This window comes from Falco punctatus, assembly GCF_963210335.1.
Source record: "Falco punctatus genome assembly, chromosome: Z".
NCBI classification, from domain to species: Eukaryota; Metazoa; Chordata; class Aves; order Falconiformes; family Falconidae; genus Falco; species Falco punctatus.
This window is the reverse complement of record NC_137586.1, coordinates 58,180,145-58,205,306: the sequence shown is the minus strand read 5'-3', so window position 1 is coordinate 58,205,306 and position 25,162 is coordinate 58,180,145. Positions and strand designations below refer to the sequence as shown.

At 37.0% G+C, this 25,162-nt stretch overlaps 1 protein-coding gene across 10 annotated transcripts in view; it reads right to left on the bottom strand.

Moving 5' to 3' along the window:
* Positions 1 to 25,162, bottom strand: part of PPIP5K2 (diphosphoinositol pentakisphosphate kinase 2) — a 53,177-nt gene that overhangs the window by 17,893 nt on the left and 10,122 nt on the right. For all 10 annotated transcript variants that reach the window (XM_080371115.1, XM_080371121.1, XM_080371120.1 and 7 more), the window contains exons 2-20: positions 24,456 to 24,847; positions 22,140 to 22,335; positions 21,340 to 21,430; positions 20,369 to 20,454; positions 18,794 to 18,948; positions 18,291 to 18,392; positions 16,395 to 16,556; positions 15,193 to 15,314; positions 13,606 to 13,707; positions 12,968 to 13,054; positions 12,001 to 12,080; positions 11,810 to 11,915; positions 10,391 to 10,476; positions 9,603 to 9,728; positions 9,381 to 9,502; positions 5,762 to 5,944; positions 2,996 to 3,137; positions 1,692 to 1,915; positions 22 to 149 (exon numbers count right to left, since the gene is read on the bottom strand). In XM_080371115.1, coding sequence (XP_080227241.1) covers positions 22 to 149; positions 1,692 to 1,915; positions 2,996 to 3,137; positions 5,762 to 5,944; positions 9,381 to 9,502; positions 9,603 to 9,728; positions 10,391 to 10,476; positions 11,810 to 11,915; positions 12,001 to 12,080; positions 12,968 to 13,054; positions 13,606 to 13,707; positions 15,193 to 15,314; positions 16,395 to 16,556; positions 18,291 to 18,392; positions 18,794 to 18,948; positions 20,369 to 20,454; positions 21,340 to 21,430; positions 22,140 to 22,335; positions 24,456 to 24,599 — 2,444 coding nt within the window. In that variant the 5' untranslated portion in view covers positions 24,600 to 24,847. The remainder of the gene's footprint in view (positions 1 to 21; positions 150 to 1,691; positions 1,916 to 2,995; positions 3,138 to 5,761; positions 5,945 to 9,380; positions 9,503 to 9,602; positions 9,729 to 10,390; positions 10,477 to 11,809; positions 11,916 to 12,000; positions 12,081 to 12,967; positions 13,055 to 13,605; positions 13,708 to 15,192; positions 15,315 to 16,394; positions 16,557 to 18,290; positions 18,393 to 18,793; positions 18,949 to 20,368; positions 20,455 to 21,339; positions 21,431 to 22,139; positions 22,336 to 24,455; positions 24,848 to 25,162) is intronic.

Below are 25,162 nucleotides of genomic sequence, written 5' to 3'. Positions count from 1 at the left end.
GTAAAAAAATAAAAGACTTACAGAGGATGGAGCTTATTTACAGTATCATCGTCTTGAGTTCTCTGAAGGTCAGAACGGATTTTTCTAACGAGGGGGGTACAGTAACCTTTGGCAATCTCTAGTTTCTCAGCCTTAGAAATACCATACTCCTGTGTAAGAACAAAGTGACTTTCAAAATTCAGTTAAAAATGAAAATGCCTTCTAATTCAAAGCTTGTATATTAAAGCTGATTAGTCATCTATTAGTTTGCTCTGGTTGCAAACTGTTTCGTTTAATGTTTTTATTACATTTGATTACTGATGTCTCTTCATGTAACAAGTGGTTTGCCTTTTTGCTGTTTGATTTCACACAGAGAAACAGTTTTTAATTCACTAGTCAAACCACAAAAGTGGATCCACCTTCTGGTATGATGAAGCTCTTTTCCTTAAGCAAAACATCTAGGGAACTATTCCTCCTCCCCACCCCACATTTACATATCTATGATGCATTTCATCTCACCTGATTTCATGTAATTATTTTTTTTTAAGTCATTAAAGAAACAGACACATTACCTACTTAATATGTCTATCTTAATTTGGGATAAACCACCCCACAGATCCCCTATTCTCAAATAATGCTGAAAATGTTCGTTAAATACAACCAGAAAATAATGTATGTGTTACAGTATCTACAGTATTTAAAAATTTGCTCTTCCAGAAGCTTCATGGGTTATGCTGCATGTGATATAAAAGCACTCTCACCATTTGGTGGATCTTCTGGTTACCCAAGAAAGCAATGTGAGCACTTTTCCTTTGCATTATGTAGGCTTATCAAGCTTTCTTTGTTTTTCTTCCTTCACTATATGTTGGAAGTTTCTTCCTTCACTATTTTACCTGCTCTTCTCTAACACTGTAAAAAATTTAAGCTTAACAGGCCCACATAACACTACACATACTTAGTATCATTGTTGGTTTTGCCCTCCTTGCTGTCAGGGACTGTGAGAAATGGGGAGAGAAAGAATTTCCCTCGCTGAATATGATATGGAGAACACCTCCCTTACAATAGTGCTCTGTAGCCACAGGGACACCTGGGGAAAGCTTTCATCTGGTTCTGTCCTGTTATCACAAAACAATTTCACGTCCTGCAGCCTGTAACATTTTAGAGCTAACTTGAGTGGTATATGGAAGTGTAACTTGTACTGTTTTCTGGCCTGAAATTCTACGAAACCTAATGTATACATTTTTATCAGGGAGTGTTAGCAGCCTGAAGCAGCAGAAAGGTCTTTTAAAATTTAAATTGCTTACGACAAGTGAAATTAGATGGGGATTAACAATGTAATTTGCAAAGACCCTGAAAATGAAATTTTTGGAAGCAGAAAGAATTAAATTAAATGCCATTTCAGAATACACAGCTGTGCACAGAGGCACCGCTTAAATCTGTGAAGAATGGCTGAGATGAACCACTTTTAATACACTGCAGTAAAGGAAGCAGACATGTTACACAGTTCAAATTGCTACCAAGATTTTCTTTGAACACAGTTTAATGAATCAAATTTTTCATACAAAAAATGATCAGCTTGCTACTAGAAAATAAGTAACGTTAAAGACTTCTATTACTGCAAAATACAGAAGACTTCAATAGGAAAGACAGAGTACATGTTTTCATTAAATTTGAAAAAGCATTTATTGTATATAATAACTGAAAATGCTTACCTGAGGGATCACAATGTCAGCTAAAGCCTTTGAAAGCCTGTATAATTCCATTGTGTTTTCTAATTTTAAGGAGCCATTGTGCTGCACATCATATTTTATACAGTCGTAAATATCAGGAATTTTGCTAATATCGTATCTTCCATTTTTTGTTTTAAAGTCTTTTTCCAGCTTGGCCCACCTACGCAGCATCAGTTCAAGGGTTTCACTGTGGTACAGCTGAATATCTGGATAGACACGTATCTCCATAAGTAATCAAGACCATCCAAGTAACAAAAAGGAAATTTTAATTGTATGGTAGTAACAGTTGAATACAGAGGGATAAAAGGGATCAAATAAGTTAACTGTGTTACTTCTTAGAGGGAACAGATGTGCATATGGTAAATTTTACTGCTGAAAGCATCACAGCTACATAGCTACATTAAGCTTGTTTAAAGCTTCACTGCAGAAACGCACCGCCAGCCCTTTAAACAAAGCTACAGCACCAAGAATAAGGCATCCACAGCACAGATCAAAAAAGCAACAAAAGCAACAACAAAAAAAAAAGCTGTAGGAAAATTCTAGGAGGCAGGAAGAGGAGCAGGACATCATCTCTGTTTCAGAACAGACCACACACCTTATTTGTCTCTTTCCTGCATGTGTCAACAGCAAGACCCAAGAAACTGGTAGAAAGGATGGATTATCCCCATCCCAGGACATCAGATTAGACCCAATAGACAAAACCCACCAAGACCATGCACAGGTGACACTTGTACTGCTCAATCTTAGGACAGAAGCTGTTTGCATACTATACACTGCAGGTAACACTGAGAGCAAAAATTACAGTATTCAGTTAGTATCAAAAAACCACTGTGGTCACTTCATGCTCCAGTTTTCCTGCACCACTGGTTCACCATCATTAATTCTGAGCATCACTGTATGCATTACTACTGCACATCTTACAGCAAGCAACAGATCTTCACCAAAGATTCTTAAATATAAAGATGTACGTATGTAACTTAGCTTTACTACCATCTGCTTTTCTTATTACCTTTGTGGACTGCTGAGTTTCAAATAACTAAGACAACAATTTATGCAAACGTTTGAGGACTACCCTGAACTTCGGAACATCAAAAAGCTTTTACCTGTAATATGACCATGAGTTTCTCCTGCTTTTTACTTTAAAATTATGCATGTGGAAACAGACTGTGAAAATCCTTAACTCAATTCAAGTTCTGCTAAAAGCGTATTTAATGAAGTTATGTTACAATTCTCTCTCAGATGTAAACAAGAGGAACTAAATAGAACTACAAAAATGTTTTAAGTACCTGCAGACTTCGGATCTTCCATTCTTTGCCTGATCTGAGAAGTCAAGCTCTGGATCAAGGAATAGACCTTGTCACATGTCTTTACAGGATTTTTAATAACCTGCATTGATTTTATCAATGAGATGCTTCCAGATGGAGTAAGCTGCAATTTGAGATAAACACAACATTATCCAAACAAACTGACTAGATTTGAAAGAACTGGGGAGGTAAGATGGAATAGATGGAAGATTCCAAGTATTGGAGGAAAAGCATTCAAGCAGGGTGGTATTAATTTTTGAAACCACTTCTCAATTATCTACTCTATTTGAGGCATTAAGAAAAGAAAATACATCAAAAGGTAGTAAGATTTACTAGAGGTTCAGAGGTGACAAGAAATTCATAGGGTAACTAATTCTGTACAGTAAAAACGACTAGTATCAGGAGTCCTAAAGCTCTCTTTTTGTTCCCAGACAGGAAAACTGGAAAGACTTTGAAAACTTTGAACATATTTAGCTACTTTCCAGAACTTCCTTTCAAGTAACTACTGTATTCAAAAGCTTACAAAAAAATCTGTAAGAAATGTTATCATTAGGCTACACACATCACAAAAATTTTATTTAGCATAACTGGAAGGAAGAACCAGATTTGCAACAGTAACCGATACCTGAAAAAAAGTTTGTCTCTTCCTGTTTTAGGTTTTTGTTTCTATAGGACTGCAGCACACAAACACAAACAAAAAGAAACCCTTTAAATGCACATATATCAAGAACACACAAGATGTCCTTAAGAGCTGACTTAGAAATTGTAGAAGCTACAAATTGTCACCATCAAGTTGAGTGTCACTAAAACAATACAGTCAATATCCATGTAAGTGAGACTCAGCCTCATTTTTTCAGAGAAGTCTGCATTATCCAAAGGAAGCTCTCCTGCTTTTGGCCAGGATAGACTTAGTTCTCTTTCTAGTAGCTGGTATAGTGTTGTGTTTTGGTTTTGTGCTGAAAACAGTGTTGGTAATACACAGATGTTTTAGTTCTTTTTAAGCAGTGTTTACACTAAGTCAGAGACTTCTCAGCTTCTCACTCTGCCCCACCAGTGAGTAGGCTGAGGGGCACAAGAAACTGGGAGGAGACACAGCCAGGACAGCTGACCCCAACTGACTAAAGGGATATTCCTTACCACATGACATCATTCTCAGCACATAAACTCTCCTGGAGACGGCTGAATACCTGCCTGACAACGGAAAGCAGTGAATGAACTTGTTTTGCTTTGCTTGCATGCGTGGCTTTTGCTTTACTTATTAAACTGTCTATACCTCAATGCACAAGTTTTCTCACTTTAACTCTTCCAATTCTGTTTCCCATCCCACCCGGGAGAGTGAGTGAGTGGCTGTGTGGTGCTTAGTTGCTGGCTAGGGTTAAACAACAACATAAGCAAATTACGATATCAAACAACAATTGACATACATTTCACATACCTATTTGCACTTTCCCCAGTTTCCTCAAATGCATAGGATAATTTAGATTTTTTAGCCCAGGGGTCCTCACACTTTTAACCAGGGGCCGGCACGGATGCAGTGGCAGGCAGCCATCTGCGGCTGCTTGGTTTCCGCCCCCCAGCCCCTGGCGGTGGGGGCGGGGGGGGTGTCTGTAAATACCGGGGGCCGGATTGAGGACCCTGGGGGGCGTATCCAGCACGTGGGCCGTAGTTTGAGGACCCCAGTTTTAGCCTTTGTCTAAGAGTAAGCAGTTCCTACCTCCCTATTATGACCAAGTAAAGTGATAGGAAAGGTGCTCTGGCACAGAAAAAAAACATACAGATTGTTTTCCCAAGTAGCAAGTAAGTTAAAAAAAACCCTGAAAATATCCAAACCAGAAGAGTTATTGCCACTTTACAATCCCAAAGGTTAGTTATTTTCAGTGACTGTCTAGTAAAATGGGGGAAAATGAATAAATCCTTGAGACTTGTACCGTCTCGCTTTTTCCCCCCAAGTACTGCTGAATCCACTGCTAGCAGTAGTTTGGATGGTACTTTTAATTACTGTTTAAAAAAAAAAATCCACGTGAAGTGGATCATACAGTGTAATAAAATTATTTTTCAATCATTTGCTCTCAATACCTTTTCAAAAATAGCATTTTAGCTTAAACATCATTTGAGGACTTGTATTTAGTTGTTATACCAGACAGAGTAAGTGCAATTGAATGAGAAGTGTCTTAACAGTAACAAACATTACTTACATTTAAAACCAGGAACAATCATGTTATTCTGTACTAAGTCAGCATAAACTATGTTAATATGTACTAATTTAGCATGTTAATGAGACATTTTCTTTCACTGATTAGAAACTACTGGTTTTCAGTGTCTTAGCATTCTTAAAATTAAAAAGCCTTGTAGCAGATTAAACATTAAAACAACTGCAGTGGGCAGGCAGCACATTTTGTAATACCACCCACTGCCAAAGTAAAGATAACAGAAAGTGTAAACAATACAGTTTCAGTTCATTAATAATTAATTTTTTTTTAATGGAACAGTGAAAAAGACCTATGCATGAGGTCCCTATCCCCTATATACTCCTATTTCGAAGTCTGCAGCTATTCTGAGTACTTAAATTGCAAGATAGTTCAAAATATCTACTATGACATTTAGTGGAGTTTCCTTTGCAGTTCAAACTGTTAACAAGCACATAAATGGTTTTTCAAAATAGATACATAAAATCACTGCTCATTACTCCTACACAAGAATTTGTGGGGATATTTATTTCATTTCATAGGAAACCAATCATATGCTAACCTTATCATAGTCATCAGCAGTAAATTCTCTGTCTCGCTGGAGAATTTCATGGAGTCTTGCTTTAACGCGATGCTGACAGCTGCTTAAAGAATCACTGTCACTGTCCAAAAGACCATTCATATTAGCACTTTTCACCATCTGGACAAGAATAGGAGTCAGTTCTCCCTCTAAGGCCAGTAGTCCCTGAAACAAATAATACAATTAATCAGGCAAACAAGGATGAGAATATGAGCATCTTAAAAAACCCCACTCCAAACACTAATTTAAATTCGAGATTTTATCACTTGCCTGTGAGTTAGGTAAACAGGGACTTGGCAGACAATACAGATATTTACACAGAAATGGCCCCCAAAACATTGACTTGGTGTGCAGCATTGCTACAGTTGCTGCAACAGTGATGGTGACAAGTCATAAAGCATGGTCCCCAGCACCAGCTGAAGTGACCCTAGCATCTCAGTAGTGCCAGCACTGCTCCTTGGAGGCCACAGCTGTTGAGGTCTTGGGTTGCAGGGAGTGCACCATGCCTTCTCCCTGAGGCTGGCAGCAACAGCAGCCTGACTTGTGGGGAACATGCTTTTCTCGGGGCACTGAATCACTAGATAGCAGCTACAGAAAAAGTTAGCAAACCAAGGAACATCTGGGAGGACAAATGGGAGATAGACAGGGTCTTTGCAGAGACTCTACTGAGGCAAAAGTCCAAACCCTGTGTAGCACAGAAGGATAATCAAAAGCTACCATTGAACAACAGGTGAACAGACTTCCAAAACAGAGAAGGCCAGAAACTTCTGTGCCTTTCCTGGTAACAGAAGGGCTCTGGGATAAGGAAGGAAAGGGGGTGTGTGTGTGTGTCTCCTTGCTGACCATTATTGCTGAAATAATTCTGCATCAACACATGCAGCATGGAAACAAACACAAGAAATTAAAAGTCTTAACACTTATAGAGCTTTGCATTTATTCAGATTACAGAGATGTGTTGGAATACTTCACATGAACGGAGTTTTCCCATAGCTAGATACAGGGCCTTTTGGAAGCCAGGAAGGCAAGGAGGCAGATTTGGGCTCTATATAAAGGAGTAGCTTGAATACTGGGACTTTTGCTTTCAAACCAGTGACAATCAAGTTGAGATCTTATTTTTAAGAATCAGAGGACAAATAAGCACAGGGCAACATCATGGTGGGCCTCTGCTACAGACCACCTGATTTAAAAGAGGAAATAGATGAAGGCTTGTTAACACAACTGGAGAAAGCCTCCTGACTGCAGGCTCTGTTTTTCATAGGTGCCCTTTGCTCTGGGTACCTCATGCATGGGTAACATTGCAAGGGACAAGCAATCCAGATTTCTGGAAAACACCCAGGACAATTCTTTGACACACGTTACTGATGAACAGTTAAGCAGAGGCATTCCTCTGGACCTGTTATTCAGAAGTGTCAGGAATGTGGAGGTCATTGGCAGCCTTGGTAACTGAAACCTGATATTATGACAGATCCTTGGAGCAGTAAACGAGAAATAATTGCATTAGAGCCCTGGACTTCAAATAAGCAGACTTCAGCTTGTTCATGGAATTCTATGGAGGGGTGTCCTGGAGGACAAAGGTGTCTGGGACAGCTGAATGATCTCCAAAGACAACCTCTTCAAAGCACAAGAGCAGTCCACTCTGACGTATGGGAAGTCACACTGAAGGTCAGCATGGATATAAAAGGAATGCACAGAAAGTGGAAGCAGGGATGGGCTACTTGGGAGGAACAGAGAAACAACCTGAAAATGACTGATGGTATTAAAAACCTAGAGAGATTGTGGAATCTCCATTCCTGGAGATACTCAGAACTTAACTTGATGAGGTTCTGAGCAACCTCATCCAAACTGGCCCTGTGATGTGTGGAGTTGGACTGGATGTCCTACTGAGCCCCCTTGAAACCTAAACCTCTCTATGATTCTGTATGATTACTGTAACTCATTCACCTAAGAAGTATTTATGGAACACTTGTACTGTGTCCTCTCACACAATTAAAAGATCTGTATCACTGAAATGAGGAAATTAGTTAATTATTAACAAGTGGAAGTACTATGCCTGCAAAGGGCTACTCAGTAGTAGGAGGAGGAGCAAAAGAGGAATCTGCCTAGCATGAAGAGGGGTAAACGAATATTTGGCAAGTTATTATAGGAAGTTCCGAATTCTGTGTTTTATATTAATAGTTGCTATGAATCTACATTTGTAATGAAAAAAAATTCATGCTTTTGAAATATCCCCACAAAATTTTTGTAATTTCACCTCAAAAAATATGCGTAAAAAAGTATTTCTATGAAGTGCCAAGATGCAGTACTGCTATCACATCTCACTTATTAGATATTGATTCTGACAGGCCCAAAGTAAAAAGCCTCTTGCAAGAGCTTTAAGAAACTACTTCTATGAATTCGGAAAAAAGCATGAACGTATGGTCTGTACAATTTCCCATTAAAATATATGCAAAGCGGTTTATTAATTCCACATTTCTAATAGTGTCAAACCCTCTAATTTCCTCTTTAAAGTTAGAAATTAATGAACCTGGTTTCAGTGATGTGTTGCCTTTTGTACTCAAAATCTTTTGGTCCAAATAAGCAATTTTTGCTCATGTAAAATGATTACATTACCTCAAATCTATTCCAGTATCTGTGCTTTAACCAACACACATACAGAGTCTGCTACAGAAATTTGAAAAAATTTGAGGAGAGTAAGCCCTAAACAAATAAGCAAGGTGCAGACTAAAAACATTGCCAATCTCATCCTGGGCTGCATCCAGTGTGGTCAGCGTGTTGAGGGAAGTGATTGTTCCCCTCTTTCCACTCTCATGAGACCCAACCTGGAGCACTGTGTTCAGCTCCAGGGCCCACAGCAAAAGAAAGACATGGACCTTCTCGAGGGGGTCCAGAGGAGAGTCACGAAGATGACCAGGGGCTGGAGCACCTTCCCTATGAGGACAGGCTGAGAATTTGGGGTTTTTAGCCTAGAGAAGAGAAGACTCTGGACAGACCTTATAGCAGTCTCCCAGTACTTGAAGAGGGCCTACAGGAAAGATAGGGAGGGATACTTTACCAGGGAGTGTAGTGATAGGACAAGGAGTAATGGTTTTAAACTGAAAGAGGGTAGATTTTGATTCGTTATTAGGAAGAAATTATTTACTGTGAGGGTGGCAAGACACTGGAACAGGTTGCCCAGAGAAGTTGTGGATGCCCCTTCCCTGGAAGTGTTCAAGTCCAGGTTGGATGTGGCTTTGAGCAACCTGGTCCAGTGGAAGGTGTCCTTGCCCATGGCAGTGGGTTGGAACTAGATGGTCTTTAAGGTCCCTTCCAGCCCAAAGCATTGTACGATTCTGGAGGTTGTTACTGGAAAGGACTAAGGTATATTGCTAGGGCTGGATAATTAAAACCTGTCTGCATCTGCTCAAAGAACTTCAAATACTTGGCATATGAATTGGATACTTTTTGTCACTGAAATAAATACTCTTTGAAAATGCATTTTGGGTAAAACACAGCCTCATTATATAATGGGGACTCTAATAAACCACAAATCTCCTCAGTTTTCAAAAAACAAACTTGAGAACATCAGAATTTTTACAACTAAAAATACAACTTCACATTGTACCTTAGCAAAAGCTGCTGCAGTCATCTGAACTCGTCCTTCATCAGAAGCGTAGATTTTGAGATCGTGTCGGTAAGTGCTATGTAATCTAAGTAAACCACATCCAGGAAATCCAGCATAATCTCCTAGCAAACAAACATTTTGCTCAAACTCTCATTTTATACTTAATTAACTTCAAAAGGGATTTATGCCATTGAACACTTTTTAAATTTTTTTTTTTTTTACCTTGTCCACCTGGATACATACACCTGAAAGCCCTTCCAAGCTCCTCTGCTTGAACCCTGCCTGCAGGAGTCAATTCTCCTCCCCATTTTAGAACCAGAAGCAGGGATGGCTCATTTCTTCTATTATCTAATTGTACACAGAGAGAGGAGTTTAGTAGTGGAGTATATTCTACATTTCTTTTTTTTTTTGCAAATGAACAAAAATATTTGGATTACACAGGGCTTCAGTAAAGAATCTCTTCAACATTATGAAACCTTAGTAACATTCTAACATTAAGAAAATACTGAACTGGGGGACTAAACAGACACCTAAACAGAGAAACCTGAAGTAGTTAAACTACAGAGAAAATTTAAGTCAAGAATTTGTAGCATGAATTCTGAAGTAAACCGAGACAGAAAAATTAAACCAAATTAGATGCTAAATACCCTACAGTTATTTCAGTTAATAACCAAGGGTCAAAGACCAGAAAAGCTTATGTAAATTCTAAAGATGGCAGTAAATGTTGAGTCCAATTTTCTTATACTGTCCCCAAAACCACTGTTTTTGGTGAATCACTGAAGCTTCTTTTCACCCCACTTTTCTGTTACAAAAAAGCTCTGTTAATACAAATTTACTACATAGCTTTTTACAATTCAGCAGATTAAGAGACTCTGAACATCTGCCAACAATACAAACATTCATTCAAAACAACATATTCCTTCTTCTTAACATCCAGACATGTTATACCACTAGGCCATGACTATTTAAATACACATATTAAGTGATTAGGTGCAAAAGTAATACAATACCTTCCTCTTCACTGGAAGTCTTTGGGCAACCATGAGGAAGATATGTTAGCTGAACTTTGCGGTTTATGCCTGAAAAATGCCCATACCTGAAGTAAGAACAGGGGAAAGTGAGAGGGGAAGAGGGAGAGGAGTATTTTAAATATTTTCCTCCAAACCTGCTATGCTCCTGTAACAGGATCTAATAAATCTATGCTGGTCACTGATTTGTGTATTTGATCACCATTTATTGAGGCAGTGCTTAGAACAAACCTAATTCAACAAGCACAGAATGTCTATAGAAGTATCAACCATTCTATACTGAAACATTTAGCAATACTGTCTACTACTTTTTTTTACAACATGGAAATAAATCTGGAAAAAACCCACAACATTTGCAGATTGCATGACTAACTTACCTATTCAGTTCCACAACTACAGTGGCTATCAGTATCCAGAATCTGATCTGGCAGTGTAGATGGCTACTATTTGTTACACAACTAAGTTCTCAAGCAGAACTTAGCATTTCAAACAGTTGTCATAAATTTCAGTAAGTGTCTTTGCCCTGATTTTTTTTAAATTAATGTTATCTACTACCATTTAGAGTTCTGAGACCCCAGATGTTTAACAAACCTTAAAGCCATAGGTTTTTCTTTGCTTTTTTTTTTTTTTTTTTGTTATTACATAATTCAGGCTTAATATACAATGCCTTATTTATTTGGAATCCTCTAAGTTCACTGTAAGCAGACAGTACACACGGAGAAACTTCTTACTGGCTCTATCAGACTTCATTATATCACACACTGCAAGGAGCAGACCCTGTACTCATTTTCAAACAGTTGTCATAAATTTCAGTAAGTGTCTTTGCCCTGATTTTTTTTAAATTAATGTTATCTACTACCATTTAGAGTTCTGAGACCCCAGATGTTTAACAAACCTTAAAGCCATAGGTTTTTCTTTGCTTTTTTTTTTTTTTTTGTGTTATTACATAATTCAGGCTTAATATACAATGCCTTATTTATTTGGAATCCTCTAAGTTCACTGTAAGCAGACAGTACACACGGAGAAACTTCTTACTGGCTCTATCAGACTTCATTATATCACACACTGCAAGGAGCAGACCCTGTACTCAAATACTTCCATTTTAAAAACACGCAAAGTATAAAATTTGAGATCAAACCCCCAACTTTTTCATGTAGAAAGTACACTGAGACACTATATAGTGCAGGAAAAATTCAATTAAAAAGATAAGGAGAAAAAACAGCGAGATGGCCCAGTTCTTTGTATGTCAAAGGTCACATTCTCTGTTGATAACACCTGTGCTTCAACAAATACATCATTACATATTCGATAATCATTGCAAGCCAAGCAATACTTGGTCAAACAGGCCAAAACAGCAGAACAAAACTTCATTGCTATGCAGACTGAAAATTAAACACTTACATTTCTAATACAGTCTTTAGCTGTTCAAGTTTTGCTTTACTTTCTTCAATTTCAGAATCATTGTTTTGCCCAAGCTCTACAAGGAGTTGCCTTGCTATATCAAGCACTTCCTAAAGAAATGAAACATAGGACTTACTTAAATAAATAATCTTCTACTTACAAAATACCACTGCAAGAAAATAAAGACAAACTTGCCTGCAACTGTTTTGGTTTTTTCAGTTTTAGTTTTCCAGATTTATATCCATCGCATTTTTCAAAGAGATCAAAAAACCTTTAAGAGAAAGAACATTGATTTAAAAAATGCAGTTAGGAAGTTAAAATATTACTTGCACAAGTGGCTTTTAAGCCTAAGTGGTCTGAAATTAGCACCCTTACGCTATTTGAAAAGCATGTTAAATCTGCACAGCAGGTCAAACCAACCTTTATCCAAATCTCATTTCCTGAGGAAGTGTTCAGCACAGCAAATTAGAAAAATAAGAGCACTGAAAAAGTTCTCTTACTGACTTGCTAAGTGTTAGAAAGAAAAAAAGGGAAGATATTCTAATGTCAATTCTTAATCTTCAAGAAAATTCTAAAGAGAAGTAGGGACCAAAAATACCAAATGAGCAGTCCTACACTTTTACACCATGTATCTTTGAATGCAAGAATCCAGTCCCAAAACAAATAATTACTTTTTACTGAAACTGCACCTAATTCCAGGCCAATTATGTAACGCACTTTATGAATGTTAACATAAATATGGTATCTACCTGAAGTTTAGAGTCAACAAACTTTGACAAAAGTAAAAGACAGAAGGGTTCTGCAAGCTGACAGCTCACACGAGAACATTTATGATAAACAGAAAGGCAGAAGTCATGGTCAAATGGTGAACCAGAAATATTCTCTGCTGCATTATTTTGGATAAAGTTGTCTATAGCAATAAATGCATTTTCATTAAGATCAAGCAGGACTATTCACAAGGCATAGCATGTGATGAAAGGAATTCTGCATAAGTAATTTGACAGTCCTGTTAATTAGCTGCAACATCAGTCAGACTTAAGAGAAAACAAAAAAACCCTTGTATGATGCAATTCCTGCTCAATTCATTGCTTGCACATCCCCAAGAACTGAACTCTGCTCTAAAGCATATAAACTTATTTTTACCAAGATTTTACTTACCTCTGATGTTTTACTTCCATTTTCATTTTTTGTTTTGGTGTTCGGTCCCCATGGCGTATTACAGCTATAACACATCTAAGCTCCATCCTGAAATTTCAATAGTTATATTTCACAGTTCTATGTATGGGGATCTTCTATTTGATATTAAAACCATCACAAATCAAGATAATTGACAAAGTTGTAGTTATCTGACATAACTACAGAAGTGATGGAAGGATATGGAAGAATTTAAGGTTAACTGAAAATGATGTAAGGTTTAAAATACAAATATTGATTTTAAGACTTGAGCAACTACAGAATATCTATTTTAAGTAGTTTTTAAAATGATTTTGAGGTTCATTAAATGAGAGAGCATGTTTATTAGAAGTGCATATTAAGTTGGTGCTGGAACAATAATTAGCAGTGAAGGAAGCTATGCAAAAAAGATGCTACACTTGAAAATCTGCTGTTCTATACTCAGCTTGACTAAGGGTCAGAAACTGATTGCTGGCATAGCAATTGTGATTCCTTCCTTGTTTTCATCACACAAAACAAGCGCTCATAGGCCAAAGTGGGCACACCTTGTGAAGAGAAAAAAAATTCACACAAAAGTTACATTAGAAATTTGCACAGTTCAGGTGTAGCTACTATTTTCTTACATTGTTCCAGAGGTAGTTGGCACAATAGGGATGTCTTCAGCTTCCAGGGGAATCGACCATGGTATCTGAAACTGGGGAGCAAGTTCTCTCATTATGATATTTCTAAAAAGGGGTTAAAAAGAAAAAAACCCACATCATTAAGTTTAAAGCACAGCTTATACAATATATACAAACCCCAAACCAAACAGGTAATAGATACATGCATTTTTATCAATGTGGTTTTAGAGTACTAGTAGTCATGAGACTCTAGATACATATGTTTCTTCTACTTGTATAATAAAACCCGACTTAAGAATTTAAAGCTACTACAACTTCTACAGGTACATTATACTAACGGCCCTGGATTTGTAAGAATCCTCAGGTTTTGCACTCCAATTCCTAAAAGAGTTCCTTGAAAATGACTGAGACTTGTTCATACAAATATTTAGACACTGTATTCCATTGTCTAACTGAAAGTCTCTGATAATCAGCAAGCCATTCTCATCAAAGAGTAAAGAGCACTGGAAAGACTCTGGTCATAACTACAAAATGACAACACTGCCTCCCCTACAACAGAAGGTTGTTCACCTTGGTAATGCTCTGTTTACCAGGTATGTCATCAAAATATACTGAACTTCAGATTAATATCTACATAAGAAGCATGTAACATGAAGGAAAAAAACTGTGCATCTTAAAGTAGAATAAGCCAAAATTTAATTTCTAAAAAGCTTGAAAAAAATTTGCTGTTACTTAACACTGCAATATATTACTTTAAGGAATAAAGCATAAGGAAAAAATGGTAACTTTTTTCAGAGAATTCAGCAGCTACAGAAATTTGGAAAAGGAGAAATCAAAACAGATCTGAGAATTGTAACCCTAACTCAAGAAATGGCCAAAAACAACAGGACTACAGTTGTTACCTAGAATTTCAGCTTAGCTCTTCCTCTGTTTAGTAAGATCCCAGACCATTTGATAATGCAGAAAGTCATGTTGTATCTCATCAGTGCAATCTTACTGTAAAGCCAGTTTAGCTAGCCAAAATGGGATCAGCCTACTTTGAGGGCAACATTTCACTGGCATAGAGTTCACTATCCAATTATGTATGATCCCTTGTTATACTTTTTTTCCTACCAGCAGTAAAGAAAACATTATGTGACAGAAAACACCTTGATATTACATCAGTTTGGATTTATCAGTATGAACTCCACAAAATGCACAAGTATACAGCAGCTTCAGATCAAGGACAAGGCACATTAATTTGGGCACATACTAAACAGCAGCAAACATAACCATCCAGTGGCGTTTCTCTACTTGAAAAAAAATCTCAACTACCTTTAAGAATTTAGTCCAGCTTTCAAAATACTTATTCAGTTAGCTTTAAGTGTTCACAAAACACTCAAATTCAGTTGTTTTGCATGATTTCAGGAATAAGTAATTTTTTTAGGATTTTTTAAAGTAATTTATTATTTAATTTAATGACTTATTTTATGTGAGATTTCATTTTAAATTCTTACTTCAGGAATAACAAAAATAACAAGTACATAAAATATAGTCACATACAACAGAATGAATAGACAAAATTCCTGAAAAAGATCAGTGAACTCTTACCCCAGTATCTTAGCACAATCATCATAGTATTTCATGGAATTTTTCACAAAACTGAAGCCATTCACATCACAGACATAGGACTGTCCATTAGCACGCAGCAAATCAAAGCCACAAACTGTTTGCTGTTTTTAAGAATAAAAGTTCAAGTCATTGATCATCTTCCTTAGGACTGCTTGTTCTAAATAAACTTTATATTTTAACATGGTATTCATCTGAAAACATGACAAAAATATGACAGATTTTATATGTAGTGCCTTTGTCAGTTCCATGTTAGGTTCACTCATGCCATGCAAACACCCTCCTATTTTTAATTTTATATCCCCAACTTGATTTTACCCTTCCTACACATCCCTACAGTATCAGTATTGAAGGTCAAGTTCACACATGCATGAACTTCACGCTTTACAGCATAAGCAATGGTGGGCCTACAAATTCCCCTTTCTGACAGTGGTTTTCCTCCCTCTACACATAGTTTTTAAACTAAGTTGGCAGGCAAGAAATGACAAAATATTGATAAAATAATTTTTACCTAAATTTAAATTTGACAGTATAGTTTTTGACACTGACGTAACATTGACATTATTAGTACAGAACACTAGATGTTATTTCATCAAATTACTTCTTTAGATCTCAAAAGCCCACTTTGCTGGGTGACATTTCACATCCTACAGGCTCCAGAATGCCAGCATAGTTACAGACAGATAATGAGACAGACTGGAAAACAGCCTTTTAAAAAGACAGGTGAAAGGAGGGTAAGAGATCGAATGAAGTTTTGAACGTAAGAATCTTAAAACTATAAAACAAATTGAAACTATTGGATACTCCAAATAAGGACCTAGTCAGTACCAAATTAACATTTAATTGGGCCCAACATAGTTATTAGGTAACAAAAGTTACAAACACTTAACTACTGAAATTGTGTTTTGCTAACTCGGAAACCATTAACAAAGCACAATAGCATCATGTGAATTCAGGAAACTTACACAACTTAAGCTACCCATTCAGAACTTTTCAATGCACTAAAGGAATAATTCTTCTAGATTAAAAAGATGTGAATATGGAAGTTTAACATTCCACCTTCCTAGGAGTTCTGCAGCACTTACCACTGCTGGCTCTGTGCATTAAAACCCTACAGAAGTTTCATGTAATAAACAATTATTTAACAGTAAATGTTTGATCAGATAGGAAAGTAATCTGCTTACTTTAAAGGCAAGGCATACTTTCCAAGCAATTAACTTCTCTCTTGCATTCAGGATGACTGGATACCTCACTTCTTTTCCTTCACTGTCTCGTTCTACTTTGCCATCCAATGCTGGAGACTTCCGTGCTTCAGCATGAGCATAGTCTGGACCTACTGTGTACACCTTTATCGAAGAACAGGAACTCTTGATTCAGTGTAATTAAATTACATTCCATATAAGCATACAGTTCGCTAAATTTGTCTCAAATGTTATAACAAATTCAAAAGATACTAGCTGCTTTCATCATTGAAAAGATTACTCTGAAGTACCTTCCTCAATGCCATTCTCTGCATTCTCAGAACACTCATCATTTACTGACAACCTAGGATAAAGCAAGACGAGGAATAGCTGGACCACAGGTAAAGAAAAAGAATAAGTATAAAACGTGATGAATAAAAATTATGGTGATAAAGAGGTAAAGAATAATGTTTTCCTCTCCGAAACATCTGCAGAACTTGATGAGAAGTTTAATTCAATAATCATTTCAGCTTACCTGATTATGGAAATCTGGCTGCAGGGCTAAGTGGTTCTCTTTACTAAAAAATATTTTCGTATTTTAGGCAAGACTAAACAAAGTAAAGATCTGCCCAGTTTTAGCATGACAAGGCCAGGGCTTGAGAGAATGATTGTGCAATCTACTCTGCCACAGTTACTGAAAGGACTGGGGCATATGCTACAAGAGACTTGTCAGCAGCTCACAAAGATGGGCTACTGCCACTTTAATTAAAAAGAAAACTCTTAAGCTGTGATAAAAAGCCATTCAGCTATGCCAATTTAGACAATTCAGGCAATAGGGTGAGTTGGGATAAGCTGCCCAATATAAAGGTCACAATCTTGTTACTTGCAGAAAATCCATTGTTTATTTGAGGTGTTAGAAGTCCACTGCTGCTGCCTGATACGCACTACAAGTAGTCAAAACAGTCCCCACCACGCAAGTAATTTCAATCTCTTCAGTTTGCAAGACACTTCTCTTTTTGCAAACGGGATGTAAAAGTCTTACAGAGACGTCTGTAAACCTATTGCAAAGTATGGCACAGTATAACCATCTGAGGAGTATAGCTCATGAAAACATAGCAACTTAAAGAATGGGGAATTTGTCTAAGAACATAAAATGACCATAGCTCTCACGTATCACCAAGTGAAAGAAACTGATTGCAACTGATAAAAGGGCTCTTTGGCCTAACACTGGATTAGATCTCACATGCTCTGAACCTCTGCTTTTTGTCTAAAAGCAGTGATCTCCTCTCAGGCCTCTTGTAAAACATTTACTTTACATGTTTTGTGATGGGCTTAAAATAGCCAGAACTAATACAAAGGGAAAGAAAGCAATCTCCATAAGGGGCTGGCTTAATACTTAGTTTGTTAATGTTGTTTTAGCATTCTTTTATGACACCTGATCATTACATCTGTTAGGATAATAAATGAACAAGAGTGAAAATAATTACAGATAAAGTCATTGTATTATTTTCTGCAACTTCATATCATTTTAGTAAGTAACTTTTGTATATTAATTAGAATACTAAGATAGTTGGTAAAATCTATTTCAATTACAGATTTCTTTGTAACCTTCAGACAAAGTATCTAGGCAGCATCTGTTTACACAGGAATGTATATGCTGTTCTGGCACTAACACAATACAAAAAGGAAGAAAATGTGTTGAGTAATAATACTTGATTCTAACATAAGCAAAGCTGCTCTACAAGTTCTGTATTTCACTAGAATAAGAATTATGTTCTTTACTTATGAACTATATCAAAACTTCATTTGACACAAAGATATACTTTCATCTTTAAAACTGACAAGTTCTTGGAGCACTTGATAGTTCTAAATATAAATAAGCATGTGCTATTGTCATACCTTCACATCAGTGCCATCTGTAGGCATGAATTCCTCATAAATATAGGAGCCTGTTTTTCTCACACTGCTTTCAGGAGAATAAACACTGCTTCTGCTGCCAATCTGAAATGAATATTTTTCTATTAATAAATTCATAGGCTACAGCCTGAGAAACTTTAAAACTCCTTAAAACAATGCACCTACTGAGAAAACACTTCCTGTACAAAATGAAGCAAGCAGGTTTTGATGATTCCCAAAAGTTTAAGATTCTAAAAGTGCTATGATAGTGTATGCTTCTTTTACCTGTAAGAATCTGCAGTGGGCTGACAATCCACTGCAAAGAACAAGGGTCTTCATTCAATCTACATGTTTTCCTGAAATTACTTTCTCTGATCTGCCACTACTCCTACACAAGGAGGACATGACAAAACAGGTCCCTGCTAACATATGGATAGGGCAGAATTACTCCACAGTTCTGTTAGACATCTACAATTGCTTCAACAGCTTTAGTATGATACCCTCACCTTTCGAAAGAGCCTCTGGCTTCCACCCCCAGCAGATGTTGGATAATAAATGTAAACATTGTGGTCCTCAGCACTAACTGGCTTTTCTACAAAAGGCTTTTGGAAGATTTCTCCATTCACTTCCACATGATCTTCTCCTTCAATCAAGTTGCATTCTGAAGAAACAGTGTGAACAACAGAAATGTAATAATTTATTCATGGAATGAAATTATTAGAAATTTGAGGCAATTTTATAGGATGAAGTAAAAAATTATATCACAGTTTTGGTTCAGTGATTTGTTACTGACTGCCTGAAGAATCGATGGTCATGTGCTAAACATGTCTGCTGTAGCAAGTCTGTATTGTGTTAATTTTAATCTTATGTTCCAAGATTTCTGTTGATTCCCTCAGTGTCAGACAGCACACCATCTCCTACAGATGCATAAACTTGCATGGGTGTATTCTTTTTGAAATGTTTTGAAGATGGAGCTAGAGCTGTTTGACTCATTCTTCAGTGCCGTTCATGAAGAATGAACATGGTGTGGTCTCAGATGCACTAATACTCTGCAACGACAGCAGGCTGAGAACTGTCTCATACTGTGTCATTGATGGACTGGGCACAGGTCCTCTGGAATTAGGAATCTCTTCACAACTGGTTGGCCGCATGCGGCTGCTTTAATTTGACTTTTTTAGCATAAATGAGTCCTTTTGCCCCTACCTATAAGGTACTCAAGTTGCCAGCTGGGGTTAAATCACACCAGTCATCTAGGGCTGTGGCTTTAGCTGTAGACATACTAATCTAAAATTCCCTACCTCTCTACACCACAGTAATACTTCAGTTTTCTTTCTCTCTTACTCTTGTGTCTTGACCTGTCCTGTGTCATTGCAATCTCCTACTGTTGCTCTAAGTTTCCACTTTAGTAGAAAAAGCTGTTAAGTTTGTTATCAGATATAGGAAAAATTAATTCCAGTTTATATTCAGAGTATATCATCTGCAGATCTGTCCAAACTAGATTTCCCTTACCTGGTTGCTTGTATTTAGAAAGGAAAGTATTCAATAGCCTGACTTGTTTCTGTCAATATTACTTTCCTAAGCAAAATTACTAATCATTGTTGGTAATGTAACATCACCAATGCTGCTCTCCTCAGCAACATATTAGAATCACAGTTTGAGTTTGGAGGCCCTTATACTCTAGTTGGTCTGTGATGGTGGTAAGATAATTGTGACCCCAGGCTTCAGAATCATGCTTTTCAGATGCATACTGTACTGCCAATGGCTGGGATGGAATTAAGTTTTCTTCACAGCAGCTGGTATGCTGTTATGTTTTGAGTTTGTGACCAAACCAGTCTTTATGTTTTAGTTGTTGCTCAGCAGTGCTTACAAGCCTCAACAGTCTTTTCTGTTTCACATACTGCCCCCACAGCCAGTAGGGGTTAACCCACAACAATAATTTAAATACTGGAGGAGAAATCAACCTCTGCAGAAAAGAATTAATTGTCTAGCAAGTGAAAATTGGCTTTCCACTATGTATGTGCTATTCTCCATTGGAGAACAAAGCAATGGTAATGGCTGATATTTTAGTTAACAGTTTTTACCCTGGGGATTGTTTGGATCACGGTTCAGAACTGCATAGCGAGGAAGTAAAATGCCTTCAGCTTTAAGAATGCCATATACTTCTCTCCTAGAAGAAGAGAACAGAAGTTGCACAGTAAGACAGCAAATCCTGCCAATATTTGTATTTTACAGTCCATGAGTAAGGGAGAAGAAAAAATACATACAAATGTTGCTCCCCAGCCCCCCCCCCCCCCCAGTTACACAGGATAAGACTACACATATAATACTCTATAAATACCGTGCTTTTAAGGTCACTGACACAGCTGTACCTTTACAGTGATCTCATCAAGATCAATAAAAACGTAATTTGCTATGCCAGTCCTGTCCTTACCACTGTGGCAGTGCAACAGCAATTTACATAGAACAATACTCTTGTTAAAGGAGATTATTAACATGAAGAGTTGAAAAAGTGAAGGCATCTAAAAGAGCAAGTCTGCTCACTTTCAGAAGGCTCCAATGCTTATTTTTGCTCATTACTGTTTTTTTAATATTTGTTATGCATGATTGCAGCTCCAAAAGAAAATTAATTTTGAATAACCACATGATCTTTGAATACCAACTTCTGTTAAGTATCCACTTGACAGAAAAAAGACCTTTAATAAGTCATATGAATTCACAATTATAGGATGTTGTACAGTTGCTATACATACCTATGCTATACCTCTTTTCAGAGTTCAAACTCTTTTATTTGTTATGCTTTAGACAAATGTATCACCAAATTTCTACCTTGGTAAATGTTCAGATGTATTGATATAAAAGCAATAAAAGAAAAAAACACAGCTACAGGCACATCCCACAAAACTATGCATACATTAATAAAACACAGCATTCACTGCAATTTTATTTATACTACTGTGCAATACACTGGAACTATTGATATGCAATAACAACAGATTCTCATGTCACCGACTTGAAAGTAATTTGCTGTTTACAGGTAATTTGTGTTACTTACCTATCTTGTATGTGATACTGCATATTCAAGTCATTGATTATGAATGGATTCCTGAGTTTTGCATAGGCAACTGCTTTGTCCAGTGGAAATCCTAAAATATTTAAGGCAAGTAAATTAAAACTACAAGACACACCACCAGTAAATAGCCTGGAACCCTCATATTCAAGCTTTAGAGTATAACCGGAGATATGACTTAAGTGGGAAGATGCTCTGTCAACTATAGACACATAACATCAGCTTAAGACCACCATGAAAGTGCAGCCTAATTTCCGTATGGGCTGCCAAAAACAGTGGTCCTGTCTCCAGTTCTCTTCTCCTTACTCCACATGCCCTCCATTTCCGTAGGGCTAGAATTAAGGCTTTTATTGCCTCTGTCCCAAAACACGATTTTTAACTTCAGCCTACTCCTCTTTGGTTCACTGCCCAACCCCACAAAGAAACCTAGATGTTAGCAGAGATACATGACAGTGGCCAGGGACCCAACACTCCCACTGAGAAAGTAGCATGCCTTCACAGTTATTGGACCAAAAGTGTTAGTCACCATTTTCACTAGCTCCACAAATATTTACCAATGGAATAGCTATTTTAAACACTATGTCAGACAGGACTTTCTCAGGCAATAAAACCAGTATCATTTAAAAATTTTATCTTAAAAGTTAGTTGTATTATATTAAAAAAGACAAATGAACCTCTTCCTAGGAAAATCTAATAAAACTACAAGACAAAAAAATAAAAAGATCCTCGAACTGGTTAAAGTATTCAGATGTCAAAAATACTTATGTTATTATTGGAAGATGTACCTTTAGAATGAAAAGAAATGAGACAGTCACATAAAGGCCAGTTTTCTACTGGCTCATTCAAAATAACATCCTCTTCAAATATTACCACAGTTATGTACTTAAACATGGAGAGGCGTTCAAGAATTTCTTTCATTGGTTTGGACTTAGATTTCTTCGCCATTGAACAAATCCCAACTGCGATTTGTCTTTCTGGTGGCTGAAGAGGGTGAGAAAAAAACAATTATTATTTTTACATTTTCTCAGAACACAGCAGGGTTCTAGCAGCCCAATAGTAGAGCAGGCTGTTTTCTGGTAAAACTCACATGCTACCTTTAATTTAGTAAATTGCTAGGAGGTAACAAAATGCAGCGTGACAGCACACCACACTGCATCCTGATAAAAATGCCTCAAAAAATTAAACTATTCAATAGCTCTACACTAATTTTTGTGAGTATTGCATCAGGAATAATACACAGGATCAAAACCTAAATCAGAAATATGAAATCTGAATGAAATCATTCTTGCAGCTTACTCTGAAATTAACCAGCAATTAATTTTTCATCTATTTAATTTTCCTACATCTACTCAGTAGTCACAAGGCTTCTCATCTTATTACCTAATATTACAACTGTGTAGAAGAATGGCTGCAGAAGCGTGGCCTTAGAATCTCTGAAGATCTGCACAATCCAGGCCTGGTATTAGAACAGGCCTGTAATCAGAATTGTACTGAAGTTGCTGTGCTGAAGTTAACAAGAAAGGCAGCCTTGAGCTATTCTTGAATCCTGAGACCAAGTCATTATGTTGTGCCAACAGGCCGTGGCTGTAACAAGCTACAGCTGCTGGGACAGCAGGTGCAGGGCCAAGAAAGACAGGTACTGGTATAGGAAAATAGGGAGTAACAAACTACAAGGCTGAAGCACAGCAACACAATTAGCTACATGGATAGAATGCTTATTTTAGTCATGATAATTAGGGGTGTGAGAACCACGCGCGTTTAGAGGCTACTAACCAGTTATATTTCTGCTTCACGAATATGCATGTGTATCAGTTCTATATAAGTAGTGTTAGAAACTAATAAAGTGGAGCAAGATGCATAACTCATATTGAGCATCTTCTTGACTCCGGCGAACCCTTCTTCCAACACAACTGAATTATGAAAAGGCAAACTAATTAACCAGAAAACCAAAAAACCCCCAAAAAATCTATTCTAGATTTCTGAGTTATTTTGTGCATAGACAGTTTCATTTTTCTTCTGTATACTCTGTATTGCCTTCCATGTTATAACCCTTTAAAAACTCTTTCCCCCAATGGTATTCCTAAGTGCCACAGCCAACCTCCTACTCCATTTAAAAAGAAACGAACAAAAAACCCCCAGAACAATCCTTTATTTCAACTTGCTGTTCTTTTAAAAGAGCCAATTGCCTTCCTTTGCTAAAACACACTGACTGAATTGAGCTGAGCTGCTGATTTTGCACCACTACTCTGCATTTCCAAGTTGCATTTAATGGTAAAATGTTCTGTTAACACTTCCTTGCATTACCATTTTTTAGACATGCTTGCAATCAGTGAATATCTAATTTATTCCCTGAAGTTAAATGTCACAGACTAAGACAACAGCAAAACACAGCTAAAAAGATAACATGACAAATTATGCATATTAAAATCAAGAGTTCGTCTAAAATTCTAAAACTAAATTTTAGTTTTAGTTTTAAAAAAATTATTTTTTTAAAATTTATTTTAAATTTAATTTTTTTTAAAAAAACTAAAATGTCTAAAACTAAAAGTTTGTTAAGCACAGTGCTAAAATACCATTCAGAACACTCTGCAAGGATAATAAACCAAGGCATAACAGATTAATTTAGCATGCACTGTGTATACACGAAGAGAAGAATGAAAACATGTCAGATCTTAATGAAAGCAACATTAAGATGAAAAAAAGAAATGTTGAGTCTGTTCAAACTGAAAAAGTAAAAGACAATACACAAGAAAGAAAACCTCATTTTTTGGTACTAGTTATCCAAATAAATAAAATTAAGACTTAATGCATCAGGTTCATTCCAGAATCCACGTCAAGTCTGCAAAGCTGGCACATGAATCTCAGCTGCTCTGAAACTCTCTATTAAGGTCTAGCACATCTACTTCAAAGATCTAGGTATACTTACTTTTCAAGTGTGCTGCATTTCCAAACATAACTGACAGATCATTATCTGAATATGACCGATTTCCCAACTCAGAACACCATTTCAGTATTACAGTTTTGTGATTTAATATAATTTCAAAGTAAAACAATGCTACAGAACATACAGAATAGTACACACATGTCCCTACAGTACATACAGAATCGTACTCTTCCTCTTCTTCTTCCCCATGGTCATAGAAGTGCTCATAATCTGCTGATCTGGCCGAGTCCAACAACCCTTCTCCATCTTCTCCTCCCACGAAGAATCTAGGAGGATCATTCTCTGTTGCACTAACAGACATGGTTACAAGATCTACAGAGATCTATGTAGAAACTGCAGCCACTTTGGCAGCTGAGATACTGGGCATGTTTCCCACTGATTCGGGAACACAAAAGTCCCCTGCTCTTTGATGTTGCTTGTGCGGTGTTGCCACTGTGACCACGTTGTCTGCCAGGCACTGTTTAACCGGTATCATCTGTTCATTATTGGTTTGAATTGCTGCTCCAAGAAATCCACAATAGGCTTCCTGAGATGATACAACTTTTTAACCTAAAAGAAATATCCAAACAAACAACAAAGAAAAAATACAGTTGATAAAGGCCCATAAAAAACCCACCTTCTCATTTAGACAGTGTTTGGACATTTACATACCTCTGAACAAGCATCGGAAATAAAACCATGCACACTACATACAGTCTACATTTTACATGTATGTTTACGAGCAGGGGGAATAATTTCAAGATATTTTCAAACTACTGACGCAGACATTTTACAAACAGACAATATGACCCCCAAAAGTAAAAACTGTTAAATGCACTTTTTTCCTATAAATTAAGAAGGCAAAGTTCGGAGCATATCTTTTAT